This window comes from Lissotriton vulgaris, chromosome 4_1, assembly GCF_964263255.1.
Source record: "Lissotriton vulgaris chromosome 4_1, aLisVul1.2, whole genome shotgun sequence".
In the NCBI taxonomy this organism is placed as follows: domain Eukaryota; kingdom Metazoa; phylum Chordata; class Amphibia; order Caudata; family Salamandridae; genus Lissotriton; species Lissotriton vulgaris.
The window spans coordinates 1,138,108,012-1,138,126,736 of NC_141691.1; the positions used below are offsets into that span (position 1 = coordinate 1,138,108,012).

At 41.7% G+C, this 18,725-nt stretch overlaps 1 protein-coding gene across 1 annotated transcript in view; it reads left to right on the forward strand.

The window, feature by feature from the left end:
- PHLPP1 (PH domain and leucine rich repeat protein phosphatase 1) overlaps positions 1–18,725 on the forward strand; it is a 479,370-nt gene that overhangs the window by 397,059 nt on the left and 63,586 nt on the right. Inside the window, exons 11-13 of the mRNA XM_086965387.1 lie at positions 6,607–6,769; positions 8,198–8,328; positions 13,512–13,628. Of these exons, the coding sequence (XP_086821513.1) occupies positions 6,607–6,769; positions 8,198–8,328; positions 13,512–13,628 (411 nt within the window). The remainder of the gene's footprint in view (positions 1–6,606; positions 6,770–8,197; positions 8,329–13,511; positions 13,629–18,725) is intronic.

An 18,725-nucleotide genomic window follows, 5' to 3' on the forward strand; every position in this document is an offset into this window, starting at 1 on the left:
TACATATTTCTTCTTCAGTGGCCTTCTTATTAGCATTATCTTTAACAACTTCCATCCATTTTTCAGATTGTTCTAAAGCTTTAGCTTCTGAAATGGCCTCAGTTAACGTGGGATTACCCAACACCCACAATCTCTCCTGTATTTTTTTATTCTTAACATGCACTATGATTTGATCTCTGATCATTTCATCTGTTAACATTCCAAAATTGCAATGTATTGATAAAGATCTCAAACCTGTAAGAAAATCATCAAAATTTTCATCAGATTTTTGTTCTCTTGTATAAAATTTAAAACGATTGAGTGCGATACTGGTGACAGGTTTAAATCTTTTCTCTATACGTAATAAGGCTTCATTATACACATTTAGATTGTCACCACTACCATCATTCTGTACTGTAATTTGAGGTAAAGACCTAAAGATAACTTGACCTTCTGATCCCAAACAGTGAAGGAAAATACTTTTCTTCCTTTCTGCTCCCATGCGTTCCCCATCAATTGCCTTCATATATGTAATGAACTCCTCCTTCCATCTTACCCATGGCATAGGAGGGTCACCCTTAGTTTGTAAAAATTTCGCTGGAGGGTCGAACTGCATACTGATAGTGACAATAGATAACACAATATTATATGAATGCTAATCTTAAGAATTCAATAAATAGTATAAGTTGAAATATCAGTTAAAAATGAACAATTGGAGAAGTACTGTAAAAACGATATGTAAAAAAAAAATCCTGTACCTATATAATAAACCAAAATAAGTTAAATATGAATAAAATAACAATTAGTGATCTTGCCGTGTGAAAGTTTGTGTCCAAAAATCGAACAGGCAGAGAATGTGTTCCGTTGTCGGAGCTCCGTGAAATGTTGATTTCTGTAGTCTTGGCAACTCAAAATGGCCGCCGACGTTATGACGCGGTGCGCAAATGCGTGATGACGCGCTGTTATGCAGACGCGTAACGATGAGCACTCGCGTAGGCAGGCGTCTTGGTAACTGGCGTCTTGGTAACTGGACTCCAGGCGATGACGTGCTGTATCCTTGGTGAACAACGCTCGAGGAGCTGCTAGCGAGCGATGGAAGGGGTTGCTCGTGTAGCGATCAAAAAATGCAGAAGATGATGTCGGTTTGAAAATTTGACCAAAGGTACGAAATTAAGTATTTTAAAGTAGAATAATCACAGGAACATCCGGTTTGAATGAGAATAAAGAGTACAGTTTAACACAGGCACGATGCAGTAAAAACGCTGTATCCTTTTTATCCTCAAGACGAAACAATAACCACAGGACCAGTAGAAGTAGGTACAATCCAGGGTAATCCAAATATAAAATAAGAGAATCAGCCGCAGGTGCTATTAAGGCACATATAAACCAAATTTTGTAAATTAGAAGCTGCCGCTGGTGCAATCAGAGCACATTTAGAAGAAAGTTTTTTTTTTTTTTTAAATTGACACTCCGTACCTGTGCTGGTGAGATGACAGGAGTGTAGAATGGTTTTTTCCCTCGTCGCCAAAATATGTTGAAATCAATCAGGAAGCATTTGTAGAAAATGAGTAGCTTTAATATCCAGCACAGCATCAGCAAGTACACAGATCAAGATCCTAAGTACAACTGCTTCATTGCCCTTAAACCTTCTAGAATACAGGTGAGGTTGGAATCATAACATAACATGCAGGGAAGACATCAGTAGAACAAGGTGATGTCATACAAGCACAAATAAATAATTAATAGTGAAGTGAAATACAGGATGTAACACTGTGTGTGTCTCTGCCCTCCTGCTAGTGCTAGGAGGCACCCTCATGGGATGTGGCTGATTTTCACAAGTCCTGTTACCGCCCCGATAGGTGAGATGCAAGCCGTGGCTGCCCGCTGATACTTATTTGTCACCACAGTATATCCGAGCCCAGGTTCTGAACATCCCATAGCAAAGCTTTTTATCAGGAACTGTACCCACTGGTGTATCACTCAGCTGCTGTGTATTCAGTGGCACAGCCTCTCCTCTGCCCCCAAGCTGGCTCCCTTCCGAGGTAGATGAAGGGAGTACTGTCCGGTCCGTCCGTAGTCGTAACAACACAGCATCTTCTTGTTTGATATTTGCACAGGCACCAGTTGTAAATCTGGCGTGAAGTCGGAGTAGAGGGGTGCACATTTTACTGCTCCACTGTTTTTTCTGCAGTGTTATTGATCGAGATTCAACATTTGAAGAATGAAAGGTTAAACTAGCTCTTCCTTCATTCAAACCAGTGGCTCAGATGTTAGTGCATGTCTCAGTCGCAAATGCTTAACCTTATGAGCTATCCTGCTTGTTTGGCAAAAATATTTTATTTGAAAGCCATAGTCTTCTGTTTTCTTTCCCATCTTCCACCTATAGCTCCCAATATCATTGCACGACTGACTGCCATGGTTTGGACTGGACATGCTCATCCTGGTTCTCGTTCGCCAGCAGCCTGACACCCACGGCGAAGGGTTACCTCTATTGTTCAAAGCACCAGACTGCTCATGGGCAAGAGTTGTTGGGGTGCTAGGGCACGCCCTGGGCGTGGGTCTTGAGGTGCATTCAGTGGGGGAGCCACTAGGGATTTATGGAGCACAGCTGGAATGGGCAGTAACCTGGCACATTAAACCTAGCACTTCACGCCCACCTTCATCGTAGCACTGCCTACCTACCTACCTATTCCTGTTATCAGTCTAGAGAGGTCGCCTTACCTCACTGACACACCAGTCCTTCATTAACACACCCTAGGTTAATAGCAGCTCTCCTTCCACCCCTAGTTTTCGCTTATAACAGTTTAGCCACTCTGCTCCTGGCCCTTATTGCTCAAATTCTCAAATCATTGTACACATCAGGCGTCCATATAGCTTACCCAGTCCTATTTTATGACATTATTTGACTTGTGAAATGCGTACATTTGCTTTTCAAAGTACATGCATGACTGGACATTGGAAATAAAAAGTAAATGAGCAGTGATGAAAAACTGGAGGCCTCTGAGTTTCTGACAAAACCCCCAGACTTTCGGGGTTATCATAAGTAAACTTGACATGTGAATGATTCTTTCAGAGCTTTTAAGATCTCTAGTTTTGTGGGTGTGAAGCTCTGTTTTCTTATTACTGTCTGTGATTTGCAGTACTGTTTAATCAATTATAGAACCAGAACTACAGGTCCCAGAATGCCTGACAGGATGAGCTAATCACGCTTGGAACTGGAAAACGTGGGAGCTCTGCAATTTCAAAGCCCCGCTGTTCTTTCAGATGCGACAGACACCGTACTGTCCTCCTGGGTTTACAGAAAAAAACGTGCCAGTTATGTGACTAACTCTATACCAGGCTCAACTTGGAGGAATTCAGATTATTGACTAATCTAACTGACTCCACCAGAGCCTTCTGGCGTTTCAACTGCACGGGCCTGTGACTTACTTTTTCAAGTCCCTGCCAACCTTTTCAAAGTCCAGCCTCTACCACAACAAGCCTGATAGTCAGAGGAACTAGCCTAGCAGACTTCATTTTTATCCCACTGGGTAATATAGTTCAGCATTTAGCGGGTCCCTTTAAAGTTGAAGCATTTAAGTAGTGAGTCCGCCTTTCATCTGTATGAAGTCAACTGACTAACAGTGAGTTCGGAAATATTAACTCCATTTGTTCAAATGTGTTAAAATGATGCCATATTATGTTACCTAGGATTCCAATAGAACATAGTTATCACCAGTGGGGTATCATGGCACTTAAACTCTCTGGATGTGGTAATTGTGTTTCAGAATCGGTTTCTTCTATGGTTTTGCTTGAACAGTGTTTTTCTGTTTTATTTGACCCATGTTTTTTCTTCTTTGTGCAACTTCCTAGAATTTCTGTAATACTGCCTTACGGTGTGTGTTGATTTATCAGAGATTATTTTGCACCCACAGTCACTGTCTATCACAACCATTTTAAAAGTCCTCTAGAACTGAAATGTCATTAACTGCCCATGTTCTGTCTCAACTGGCACTCCCAGCTATGGAAGTGCAGTGTAATCCAGCTCCTACCTCCCCTCTCAAAACAACTGGAACGGAAATGTATTTAACTGCTTGCAATACTTGGCCTGTATCTATGTCTAATCTACCAGGACTGAGATGCAACTAAACTGCAAGTAACCTGCCAGAACAGCCCATGTTCTCTGGTCACACTCGCCCCCTCTCTCTCCCTTTCTCTCTCTCCCTCTCTTGCTCCCTCCCTCTTTCTCTCTCCCTCTCTATTCCTCTATTCCTTGCTCTCACTCCCTCACATGCTCTTTTTATCCCTCTCAATCTCTCTATTGCTATCCCCCTCTCAGTCTCTCTCCCTCTCTCTCTCTCTCTCTCTCTCTCCCTCCCTCTATCCCCCTCTCTCCCTCTATCCCCATATCTGTCAGTTCCTCTCTCACTCTCTATCCCTTTCTCTCTATCCTTTTCTCTCTCTATCCCTCTCTCTTTTCTATCCCTGCATTTCTCTCCCCCTCTCTCTCCCTCTCGCCTCCCTCCCCTCTCTATCGCTATTCTCTACTGTCTCTCTCTCTCCCTCCCACTCTTTCTTTCTCTCGCCCCCTCTCTCTCACTTTCTTGCTCCCTCCCTCTCACTCTATTTCTCTATCCCTCTCTCTCGCTCCCTCACGCGCTGTCTATTTATCCCTCTCACTCTCTCTATACCTATCCCTCTCTCACTCTCTCCCGCTCTCTATCCCCATATCTCTCTTGGTTCCTCTCTCACTCCCTAACCCTTTCTCTCTATCCTTTTCTCTCTCTATCCCTCCCTCTCTCTCTTTTCTATCCCTGTATTTCTCACCCCTCTCTCTCCCTCTTTCTCTCCTCCCTTTCTCCCCTCTCTCTATCTCTATCTCTATTTTAAGAGAGTAGGGTCTGCTTCCTATGGTAACCCCCACTTTATGCTCCACTGGTTTTCGACTTTAGTGTGGCTGTGGGCCTGCTAATCGGACCCACAGCCCAGCTGTGCTCTCTCTAAATTGATAGCATGTACTTTAGGTACATGCCACATTGGATATTGGGTCACCCTTGTGAGTCCCTGTACAGTGTACCCTAAGTACCCAGAGTATAGGTGCACCCAAGGCCTACCAGGGGCTGCAGCATGTATTATGCCACCCCTGGCTGGCATTCCTAAATTGACACAACTGGCTGATCACTCAGCTGGGACAAGGTGGTGTAATCACCCTTTGCTTAGATATAGAATACCTATATCTAACTTATATATAGACACATAGTAACCTGTAAGTCACTCCTATGGCAGACCTTAACAATCCTGGAGGCAGAGTGCTTGGTTTTGTGTGAGAGGGTGCCCTAGCATGAGCTGAGGCCCTCTGCTGCTTGCGGAACCATGTCCTTATAGCTGTTCTATGATCTCGCCATACCATATACTCTTAAGTGCATTATAATCCTTGCGGTTATTGCTAACTTTGCTTTCTGTCTCCCAAATTTTCTTGGGGGGAGAAGCTCATCTCCCCAAACTCCCCCTAGCAGTGGTTGCTCACTGCGCTTGCTCGCTACCTACCGTGTGGGGGCTGGTCTCACTTTGTTCTCTCTGATTCACTACTTGTGTCTATTTTTGGTGTTCTCTGAAAGAATGTCCTATGGGTACATATGACTGGATGGGTAACCTGATGTTCTTTATGGTCATTATCTACTATTTTCTGTGCTTTGAAAGTTGATACAATTTGAATATGTAATCAAAAATGTGCTGTAAAATTCACCATTTTGGTCTGTCGTTTTCCAAAATTTTCCCCCAAACCCCCCTAGTGGCGGTCGGGGGCTGGTCTGCCAAAATTTGCCAGGGCTGCTTTCATTTCCCAGTCCGGTAGTATTCAACAAGTTATTCGGAAACCGGTCTTAAGTGCAATGTGTCGATACACATTAGGGTCATGGAAGGGTCCTCTGAAAAGGCTGTGTGGCAGTTTCAACGTGTTCAATCTCATGAGTTTCAGTGTACGCAGACCCTTCGACTCCCCACTCGGTACCAGGTAATGGACCATTGTCCATTGGCTGGTTGGCAATCCATTGCCAGTGTCTAATGATGCTGGGGTCCACCTGGAACACTGAGGTGTGATGTGCCTGCACTTATGCTACCTGGAAGCTGCAGTCTGATTCCTGTGAGAGTAACACTACTCTCCACCTGCTTGCGGCACAAAGCACGCACCACCTTGAGCTCTGATACCGTTGGTCTCCTTTAAAACCTCTGCCAGGGATTAGTCTCCACCCTATTGCTGAAACCGAGGGAAGACAACCATTGGGAGAGGCAGGGGAGGACGTCTTAGGTTATTGTGTCCCAATCAAAATGAAAGAATCCCGTGGGGGGGGGGGGGCTGTACCATGTACATAGTAAAAAATAAACCTGCTTAAAAACACCCATGATTGGTTGATATGTATATGTTTCAACGCGACAAAGGCTTTGTCAACATGCACGGAGCCGTGACAGATGGGCAGTCCCAAAGTGTAGCACAGCCTGTTGCACGTTTGGTGCCTCTGTAAAGGCCAATTGTATAATGACAGGGGCTCCTTACGTTATTGTCCTATTGACCCTCTCGAAGTTGTGAATGGAATGTATCAACATTTGGTTTACATAGTTTTCTCACTGTCTGTGTCTTTTTTTCCTTAGTAAAATGGCCAAACTAGAGGAGCTGGAGGAGCTTGACCTCAGTGGGAATAAACTGAAAGCAATCCCAACCACCATCATGAACTGCAGGCGCATGCACACAGTTATTGCACACTCCAACTGCTTAGAAGTCTTCCCCGAGGTGATGCAGCTCACAGAAATCAAGGTATCGTTCACTGCTTCGAAACCAGCATATAAAACAGCTGCATGCTTTCAGAGTTTTAGTGCACTGCATTGTTATTCTTTAGTATGCAATTTTGTGTATGGATGTATTGTGGAGAGGATGTGGCCTAATAGCTAGGGCGGTCGCCTTCAAATCTGGGGAACCGGGTTCAAGTCTTGGCAATGGCACACACCATCCTGTGATTCTGGACAAATCATTTAATCTCCCTGTGCCTAACAAAAATGATTGTTTACTTGTGTAACGTAACTGGTGCTCTTGTAAAGTGCTCCTATACCTTCGGGTTAACTTTGCCCTATCTAAAACCGGAGGGGGGGGGGGGGGGGGCGATAATTATTGCGATTTGTTTTGTTTTAAAGTATTCTTTTTTTTAAATTATTTTTTGTTTTCCAATTGTGCTTCAATTTCTATATGCATTGGTGGTTCTATATATGCAGATAAATGCATGTACATGTGTATATACTAAGATGCAAGGGGCTAAATTACTGTAGTGAGGTAAAATCCCATTGAAAACGCTTCATCACTATTTGGAGAGTTGTTGTCCTGTGTAAAATCAGTGTGCTATGCAATGCATGAGGCCGCTAGCAGCTTTTTTTGCAGGTCAGTTTTGCTGTGCTCTGGTAATACTATGCAATTTGACCTTTGCTCTGTAGTAATAAATATGAGTGTACTGATTAGTATATTGGACCTCAAGCATACCCATGATCATTGTTCCATTATTCTATTACTTTTTCAAGGAGTTGGCTATCTAGGTCTGTTTAAAATTCACGCAAAGAAACACCGTTTAGTTGAAGTTGTGGTCATGGAACAAAAAATCTACAAAAATTCGTAACTTGCATAACAGCCAAGCAAACCATAACTTGCATACCAAATGGTACACTCATTGAGGCAAGCCCCAGGGACCCATAATAGATGTGCAATTCTGGAGTCTGGGTGACAAATCCAGTTAATGGCCCGTACTTTTCAAGAAACTGTTGTTAAGAAATTGTTTCAGTCTAGACGTAGCTATTCAATTCTGGATCATAGTAGAACCGTCAATCTGGTGATTGCTGACCTCCCTGTCGCCTGACATAAGTAGAGTATTTGTTACACAAGGATGCCTATCGATAAGCACAGCAAATTCGAAAGCTCTTCAAAGAAGGCGGTTGACCAACCTGCAATGATTATGTTAATTGATTAAGACGTCTGTTTCACTGGGAAGTATTGGATATCCTGTATTCATTTAACAAAGATATGAATTGTGGATGTGAGATTTCACTTAATATGTAGCCTTTCAGTGAGTTATGATGACAGAGCTCGCTGGATGTGGTTGATTAGTCTGTGCATTACTCAGTTGGACAGCAAGTGATGCTTGGTGCTGATGCTGTTTCAGGCTATCACCTTTTGACTCTTTGTTCTTTTTCTTTTCTGCAGACCGTCGACCTAAGCTGTAACGAGTTGAGTGAGATCACACTACCTGAGAACCTGCCTCCGAAACTGCAGGAACTGGACCTGACTGGAAATCCCAGGCTCGCCTTGGATCACAAGACACTTGAGCAGCTTAAGTGAGAGCATTTTACTCTTCGTTTTTCCAGCCCTTGGGGCACAGTGTTTTCTGTGGGCAGGTTAGATGAAGGGCTGGCAATCTATTACACTATGTTTTCGTTCAGTCCGAAAGATATTGCAGGACAAGACCACCATCATGAATAAAACACAATTCTGTTTGCATGGGTGATGGGTCGATAACTGTAACATGAGTTATGGTGTGGGAAGGTTTGACTGTTTAAGAGCAGGTCCTGTGGCTCTATCGACTGAGCACTGTACTACAGCTAAGTACACCCTAATGACTGCTTCAGCAGTGACATTGTCCCTTTAGTCAGTATTGAGAGATCTTTAGGAGTGTGTCAGACTCGCAGACCTCTATGTAGGTCGTCTTTTACAACACCTGGTTCTCCACGGTCACATGCTTGGTGCATGGGGGGGGGGGGGGCGGTGTTTGGAACAATGTGGCTAAATTCTGAAGCAATAAATAATATTGAGGACCTCGCAAATTCACAAAAAGTTTAACATTTTGTTGCAGATTGCAAAGTAATCAAGTTGTTGGCTGTCTCTTATATATTTCATAACATCTGTGTCTAAGTGTTTTTGCTGAAAATAATCTGATCTCATCTGCCAAGGAGATACGGTTTTCAAGCTGCTTCCCAATTTAATAACCTCATCATTCCTTTCAGATGATCTCAAATTATGCCTTCCTCCATTTGATTCTCATATTTATTTCATAATATACCTACATGCATGCCCAGGCCCTATATGGCTGTGAAAATGTCTCTCGCATGGCCAATGGAAGCAGTACATGAGCATTTGTTTTCCAGTAGATGTAGACAGCCATTTCCCTTTCCTTTGAGATGGTTTATTAATGGTCAGCTCCGTGGAGATGCAGTTAGGAAAGTGTTCTGACACTTTGATTGGCCTGCATGGAGACCTTCGGTAGCCAGGTGGTTGTGATCATTCTACCAAAAAATCAATTTTTGGTGACTGTATACAAGATTAGACAGAAAGATGCACCTAGACAACTGCTCTGTTTGGTATTTTAACAGACCTCTAGATTTACCACTGGTTCAGGCTCTTCCTGGATGCGTATCAAACATGGACCTAATGCACATAGCATATGTCAGTCTTTGCTAAAATGTTGCTTTGGAGTTTTGTAGAGCAGTGATAGATTTTTATCCCAGGATTAAGTGAAAACAAAGGAAGCATATTTTGAAATCCGTACACTGTAAAAGGAATATGTCGGTGGCAGACATTCCTTAAATTGATTGGCTGGCTGGCTGGCAGACAGCATAGGAGCAAATGTTTCTCTAAAGTGATGTTCCCTTCTGGCCTCATCTTTGCATCACGAAATGTCTGAGGCATACATTGGCCTAAGTATGTGTGCCCCTGGATCTCCAGATAATGGGGCAGCAACTGTAGATAGTTTCCAGTGGGTTTGCTGTGCCCACTATTGCTAAACCAGGCTTCTCATTGGCACCTTGGACTAGTGTGGGCTACCTGTACTAATTTTGCAGAGCTCATTCTCAGATGGTGCATAAGAGAAAATCAACACCATTTCCAACAACTTCATGACCAATGGCCTTGATCACTGGTAACACAACTCCCTCTCAAGGAACCGGCCAGAAGACCTTATTAAAAAAGATTTTTATGATTGGCTTTTTTTTTCCTTTTCCTAAATTTGACTAAAAATGCAAATTTCTATATAGTCTCTCCTGCTTAGAAGTGTGTCTTTGTGAAGGAGGACTCATGTTTGTTCTCAATTTCCTTATTGTAAAGCTACCAGTCTTTCATAGGGGCGTAAGGGACTCTGTCATGCATAACACTCTCACTAACTGCTACTGCTATTCATGTGAACAGCATCATAAGTATTGGCACTCTGAATATTTGGAACATAATAATGAGACTGTTAGCTATCTAATTCGCTTGTGGTGGCCAATTTACTTTTGGTGCCTGGGCCTATTTTCTATCTTAAAGCCGAGCCTGAGGAAGATAAATAAGTTGGCCAAATAAAGAGATCTGTGCGTAGTTACCAGTCTGATTTTCCTACAGATGCCCTTTTTGGAGATGTATGTGTGTATGTATATACAGACAAACACACACACACATACACACACATGGTCTGTGCCTGGCGATGGAAAGTCTCTGTTACACTTTCAGCTTTCCTCTGACGCCAGTCATTGTAGACCGTCTAGCTACTGCCAATTGAGTGTTAAATTGAAATGCTAATACTTTTATTACAAAAATTTGTCCTTACAGATTTTTTCATCTATGGTTGCCAATTTCCTACTTCCAAGTATTCTTAGAGCATTCATTTATAACAAGTGTTCACATTGAACTGATTTATAAAGAAAGTTTTTTATTGTCACAGAAAATTTCAGTGTGGAATTTATTCAAAACAAGAAGCTTTATAATTATAAAACAGAACACATCTTTCGTAATCAAATTGAAGAACAGTTTCTATGGCCTGATCATAGCTGTCATTACACTCAATTCAGCCAAACAGAGTTTATTTTTTGTTATCGTACAAAAATACATAAAAGTATATCCATCTATATATTGACACGTATTGTTTCAGTGATTGGTGTTTAAGAAATAGGCAATAAAGAACCCCAAGTTAAGTAACCATAAACAAACATTTGGGAAAAGTGACAATAAAGTGACTTATATATTTTTTATTTTTTATTAACAGGGGTTATTTGTATATACAAGGACATCTATATGATCATTTAACAATAGAAAAGAAGCAACCAGATTGTTTTCTGGTATTCCGTCTACAGACTGTCCTTTCTTTGGTGTCAATGGCGTTTCAACCCTACTTGTAATATGAAGGTCTCATCAGGACTGTAATGACCTGGGGACCAAGGTTAGAGGACAATCATGTATTTCTTTATGTATCCTGGAGAACAATTGTTTCTCCATGGGGAACAGTGTTGGCTGGAACTCCATCTTATTCTTGAAGATTCATGGATAGCGGCCTTCCTTCTGCTAGTCCTGTATGTTGTAATTGATGAGATCTAGGTATACTCCAGATCAATTCCCGGGCTCCTGGATGATACATGGATAGCGGTCTTCCCTCTTGTAGGCCTGGATATCGTAATTGATGCAATCTGTGAGTACTCCTGATCAATTAGCGGGTGCCTCTTGTTGCGCCTGTCAGTTGCACGTCCGTCCGGGTAATTACAAGGCATACTCCAGATCGGAGAATCGCCAAAGTTCTGCTTCTGTGACAATAAAAACTGTCTTTATAAATGAGTTCCATGTGAACACTTGTTATAAGCTAATGCTTAATGCCCAGTTCACATGGACATATGGGTTGCTCTTGTTTTTCTGAAATATAAAATAAGGTGTTCTTCGAGGCCATAAACCTGTGGCTCCTCCTCACTATGGATGCCTCATTGATGCCTTGAAGATTGGAAAGCAAATGTAGCTAGGCTATATGACAGAGCTTCAGAATACCCACTGCATATTTGCCACGTGGTCCCCAAGTGGCCCGAGTGTGAAGCAGGACATGAAAGAAGAGCTGAGAAGTAATTATATATTTTTTAAATGGCCCATTTGATTGTTTATTTTCAAATTTGTGTACAAATGCATCAGCACCATACACGTTTATATCCCACAGCCAGGTCTGTTATCTAGTAACGTACCCAAACAGAGGAGAAACACCCTCAGGGCAGGATGAATTTGTCATGGCTGCAAATTTCAGAATCCACATATTTTGTCCATGGACCTCTTATTACTTTGCAGTACGTTCAACTAAGTTCAGTTGACAAATTTTCAGAAATGTGTACGAAATAATGCGCTTCAGCCATCATCTCATTTTTCTCTCAAATCTAAATGTAGCCACAATTTTTTGTACAAGTATTAAATAAAAATGCCTCAAATATAAAAACAGCCTGGGAACTGCACAGGAAGAACAATGTACACTGTTATAACTGAACTTGCGTCTTCACTAAATATTGTGGTTTGTGAAAGCAGTGCATTTGTGAAGTGAAATTACCGGTATCTCTGAAAAAACTGGCAATTCTGGCAGAATGCTTCACAACAGGGCAAGCACATAATGGAGTTACAGATGAGAATTTCGTAAAAACTACAATGGGTAGTTTTTGGAAGTGATCTGTGATGGTCCTAAGTTCGATCAGCAGATCTACCTTTGGAAGCCCTGAAAGAGAAAGCACTGTTCCCCATGTTGGGTGTGTGAATGTTGCAACTCAGAATTGAAGTTTCCTGGAAAACAACCCTGTTGTATTGTCAAAACATTCTGCTGTCACCTTTTGCCAAGTCTTGTAGTCCCTCAGGCTCTGGTGTCCTGGTGTTTTTAGGCTGTAGTTTCAAATACCTGTTCAGTTTTTTCCTGTTTTACTATAGAATGCCCTGCTCGGTATTTTGCACCAGACACATCATTACTATAATGTTTCAAACTTTAGAAAAGGTGTCTTTTTCATTTGTCCTCGTTGATCGACATACAAGTAGAGCTTCCGGGAAATGTTTGAATGCCTTTTCTTTGTAAAGCTTTTCATGTCTTGCCTTAACCTGTTACATTTGTAATGTATCACAAATTATGAAGGTATTACACCTAATTTTATAATTCATCATGCTAGATCTTCTAATTCATCATGCTAGTTTAAATTTCTTAACAATCATTTAAACCTAGGCCTTTTTAACTTGCTTTTCAATTGAAGATTGAAATGTGTGTCCCCCAAAAGTATTTGGGAAATTACACTTTGAAGTGCATGAATCCATTAATATTAGTCAGAAGAGGGTACAGGATAAATACCACTCCAGAGGGTGACTTGTATGTCCCAAAAAGTATAGTTGCAAATACTGACAATGCTAACCTCATGTAAAGAGCTCTGATACCTCTGGGTCTAGCCAGCGCTATATAAAACTATAAAAAAAAGTCTTTCTTGGTTTTTCCCTCATCTGTTGGTATATGCTTGTACACTTTCTCATACATGTATGTACACTTTAACCTATGTACATGCAATAAGTACATTTGTATAACCTTTCTCCTTGTAAGTGATCTACTCAAAGGTTTCCTTGTATGATAGCCTCCAGCGAACCTATGTGTTTCTACACTTGGGAATCAGATCTTTATTTTTAACGTTTTCAGGGTTTTTAAAACTTGCAGTGCTACACTTGGCATGAAGTCTAATAAATAAGCTATATTTGAGTGTTTCTTATTATTTTGTCCCCACAGTAATATCCGTTGCTTCAAGATTGACCAGCCATCTACAGGTTTCTCTGCGACTGACTCTTCAGTTGCCCCAGCAGTTTGGAGTCATGGTTACACAGAAGCCTCAGGAATTAAAAATAAGTAAGTTCACATTTTTCATGAATTTTCACAAATGAAGGCTGTTACTTTGTAGTCCCCCTTTTTCATCCAAAGCCAGGATTTTCCAAATGAGTTGGTTCGTCACCTAATTGTGTTCAATTTCCACAACACTACTGCATCAGGTAGGCGCCCGTTTTTCATTACTTGTGACCCAACCTGCTTATTTTTGGTTTATCCTCCCCCCCCCCCCCCCCCCTTTTGTCAAGTGTGCACATATTACTTTTGTACACTTATACTTTCTTCTGTGAAAAGATTTTCTGTCAGTAAGCCTACCAACACAGTTCCCTGGGCTTTTGTTGGCTCTGTTTCTTTGTAAGGCAGTTGCTATGATCCTTTTTCCGCTCATACAGTGTTCATCCCAGTTTTTACAAGCTGGAGCCGAGCATTTAAATGCTCAAACATAATAGGACCTTTGTCTTTCACTTAGCTGTTCATTCATTTGAACTGTAATCTTTGGATGTGGTAGAGAAAGCAAGTGCTCCCCCTTTGGTATCTGAACCGCTCTTTAAGGAGAGCTGTAATGTCCAAACCTTGAAATGTTTAATGATTGAATGCCATCCAGTGATTAGAGATTGTTGTCCTCTTGTGATTCCTTCATTTTGCTGTGCTGTGTATTTATATTATAGAGGTAAGTATAGGTATCAAAGTTTGCAGCTGGAGATGATATAGGGTGTGTGTCAGGATTAGGCTGCTGTAGACCAGATGAGCTTAAAGGTCCTTCTCTGCATTTTACAGTCCTTTTTCTTTTTACTATTTCTGAAACAACTGCCCAAATTATCCAGCAGTGGTGTAAGGGACATGAAGTGTGGCAGAACGTATAGAGGAAACGTTTTGAAAGCTTTCTAGAATCCATATGCAATGTTTACTTGGGACCCACATAATAGAGGAGTGTTCCAACCCCACCTTGCAACTCTAGGGTAGATGGAGAGTGGAGCTGGATCCTTCATCCGTCCCCTATGCAACAGAAGCACAGTTACTCTATCATGGGATTGTGTCCAATGCTATTTATATAGTAGGCTCTCTATCTAATGTATATGGGATTCCGAAACCTATTTTAAATATACATTTGTTTAGATTTGAAAATAATTTAAATAGGAAAAGAATGTTTCTATGTACCAGCCTTGTCTTTCTTTTAAAATGAATAAATCGCTTATCCAAGTTAATCATCATGGTGTTTTTTCGACTAGAAGCACCAACCTTCTAGTTATTTTTGGTTGAAGAAATTGGAAGTGATGTTCCAAGTTCAGACTATACATTTGTGGAAACTGACTACAACTTTAAGTATTTTAGAACCCACCATCCCATCATGCACAGCAGGGATGGAGACAGCTTCTTTCCACTCAACAATCAAGTATCCCGAACACTGCAGACTTTTTGTAAGGTTGTTATTTAAGACTACAGACCTTCTAGTATTCTTAAAGAATTCTGTTTCAACAGAAAGTTCCTTACAGACTACTCTGAATGGTGCACTGATTCACTATTAATTCTGAGCCAAATATGCGTGTAATGACAAGCTGCGGATTGTAAACGAATGAGATGTTGACACATGTTTTTTAAAAAAAAATAATTAGCTAGGTGAATAATATCTTAAATTGTAACTTGCTGACTTAAGGGCACTAGACCTGCCTGGTAAAACAAAGGGTCATGCCAGGAAAAGCAGCTACATTTGGTCATATGAGGAATTTGCCCATTCCAGGCATTTGCAGTGCCACACCTTATCAGTCTAGACCAGGCCTCTCCAGTGAGTAGCTCTTTATCTGCCTGCAAGTAGCTCTCCTGTGTGCATCACAGCCTATTGATTTAGAAGCTTCTGTTTGTTTGAAAAAATATAGTTATACCAAAATTGAAAAGCGTGTATACAAGACGAAAATGTATCTCTTTTCTGATCTCGTGTGCTGATGTTTGACAAAATGGTTCAATTTGCAACATATGTTTAAAGCTGATATTTAGATTCTAGATTTTATGGCTCTTCTGGGGCTTATTGCTCATATTGTTAACAGTGCAGATGTGGCTATTCTGTATTACCCACGTAGGTGAAACAAAGCACAAAGAGAGAGACTGGGGCTTAACACAGGTCCATCACACACTTCCCAATGCGTCAATTGAAAGAACAAGGATATGCAGTTCCTAATTGCAGCAGCAAGAAGGGAGTGGGGAGGTGTTTATTGTGTTCCAGGTGTCAAAGAAAGGACAGATGAGGAGTAGCTCCTTTAGGAGAAAGGGCCCTCACATACACCAAGGGATGTCATGCTTCATCATCGGGCAGCTCCTCGTTGCACTGGTCCTGCAATGCCTAACAGGCCCGCCAGGGGTTCTTTGCCAGAGGGCTTTTCTTTTTGCCGAAATGAGATTGAAAGGGTGGAGGGGCGCATGTTTAGAAGTGGCATGACTAGAGATGGATAAATGGTGTGTGCAAGATAAAAATAGCTACAGGAATCCCACAGGGTTCTTTATTAGCTGGGTTCCTCTGCTAAAGTAAAAACAAAAGAATAAAGAGTCGTAGCTGGAGAAGGACATTCTAGGACTCTCAAGCTCAAATCATTGTATGGGAAGTGAGAGGGGTCAACATGTTTAATATCTTTTATAGTCCGAGGGATCTTGGCATTTCGTCAGGACCGGGAGATCCTGATATACCTACTCTTGTAGGGATGGTGTAGGTGCGTGTCTGTGTAGTACAGTACCCTAAGATATTAAACATGTAGTGTAATATAATATATATAGACACACAGTGTAACTTCTGGATGAACCTAGAGGACATCGGTTGATGCTCCGTATGGTAGTTTTCCTAACATACGGAGCATCAACTGATGTTCCTACCCACTCAATGTGCGAGCGTCCTAGCTGTAACGACAGGAACCAGCAGCCCACTCCTTGAAATGAACTGCACACATTTCATAATATATCAGCAGTTAGGAAACCAAAAAGGAATCACATTTTTTTGGTTTTCTGCAGTGAGATGGAAGACTAGATGTATTCATTGAAAGCAGATTTCCACACATTTGTGTACTGTATAGTTTTATCAGTAAAATTGTCTGTGCAAATTTAGTAGCCAATTCAATAAAAAATGTGCAAATGACCGTGCTACCGCACAATATATTATATATTTTAGACAGTGTGTGCCAAAATGCATCGCCACCTACATACTACACCCTTACCACTCTCATGCCGAATACATTTATTTGACTTTGAGTAAAGCGAGGATTTTTCACAATCCCTATTACTTCAATGATGTCAGCGCCCCTCTCTGAACATTTTTCCAGCACCTCTGCTGAACTACATCCTTAAATCCAGTTTTAAAACCATCCTATTGCAAGTATTCACAAGGAAGACCCCCTGTGTACCTTCCTGTATTTTTGGCTGCTGTTTTATTTTTTTTAACTATTTAAAGCCATTTGAACAGAGAATGTGCTCACTATACGTGATCATACAGAATCATCCCACTTGTGTATGAAGTTCACATATAGTTAATTTTAGCACAAACATAGATATGAGACCGTATCCTGTACTCTGCTGCAGAAGAGAATTTTCAGATTTGCTAATATAACTGGTATCAATATAAAGATTTTTCAGAAGCCATGTCATTTTAGTTCAGATGCCACAGGCCAGCACCCGACTCTAAAAAGTATTCTTGCTCCAGTGGACTTCACCATCAGGCACTTTTATGATCAGATCAACATTTTAGCTACAGTTCCATAAAGGCATATCGAAGGGCGCAGTCAAGGTTGTGATATTTACAAATAATTGCTCTTGGAGAGGAACGCAAAACATATCAAAGACTATGTTATTTTGGTACTTCAAAGCATTTTTAAAGCATGTCCATTATTATATTTTTTTTAAATCGTCCTGCCTCATGTCCATTAAACTAAGTGGGTCCCAAAAGTTTGTTCTAAAAATTGGGTTGTGATTCTAAAATTTTGGAAGTACTGCTGTAGAACTACCCTGTCAAAGGTGTCTAGGAGACACGCTCTGCTATTCTTTGACCTCCTGTATGCCTTTTTGCCTCTGCACCCATGGACCTTTAGAAAATTAGGCAGGACCTACCACAGCTCCTACTAATCGCTCCAGGCTGGGTTATGGTATTCTGAGCCTTTGACTCTGCATAAATGTATTCCATTTTAGCTACCTATTTTGGAGGATTTATTGTCCAAGCAGCAGTGCAAATGTTTTCTCTCCCAGCACAAGTAGTGGATGTTACACTGGCTGCTTGCTGCCAACCTACCACGTCTCTTTATTCAGGATATTTGGTCTAAATTTGTCACCTGGGCCCACATTATGTAAGGGGTGCAGTGTCCCTTCAGTTTGGAGCGCGGGACTTGCATGAAGTCCAAGAATGGTTCTGGGGTGTACAGCTTCACTTCAGGTGCTTGAGGGTGCATTGGATTAAACCCAGATCTGTTGACTGGGTGTGAGAGTTTGATTGGTTCAGATGCTCCGTCCATCACCACCCCCTTTTGTACCGCTTTGTTCGCCATAAGTTGGCAGGGTATGCTCGGACGTGAGTCCCTTGCTCACTTTGCCTCTGGATTCAAGCAAGCCTGCTGGAATGCCAGAAACCGGTCCTAGGAAGCTTGTTTCCGGTCCAGGGAAGGCCTGGCTTGGCAATTCGGGCTGGACTGTTCCCATGAGGCACAGGGTCAGACTGATTTGCATATGGCCATGTCTGAACTGGGGTGGCAGAGTGGGCTAAAGAATGGTGATGGATTAAACCCAGATCTGTTGACTGGGTGTGAGTGTTTGATTGGCTCAGATGCTCCGTCCATCACCACCCCCTTTTGTACCGCTTTGAGGGTGCATTCATGGCATGACTTGGAGTCATGCCCCAAATCCAACACCAAAAGACACATCTTGTGTTAATCAGTTACCAACATCTGTTTCCTGCCGTTATTGCATGGTTTGAACTCTGTAGTTTAAGGAGGGTACATCTTCCTTTGCACATTGGATTTTGTATTGGGAGTCTTCCAAAGACCAAAGAAAGTGCGAGCAAAGATCCGGATCCTCATTTGAACTCGCAGAAAGGAAAGGAACTGACAGCGCGCAGAGTGGGATGTTTTATGTGGCTCCCCTGGCTCACAGTCCAAA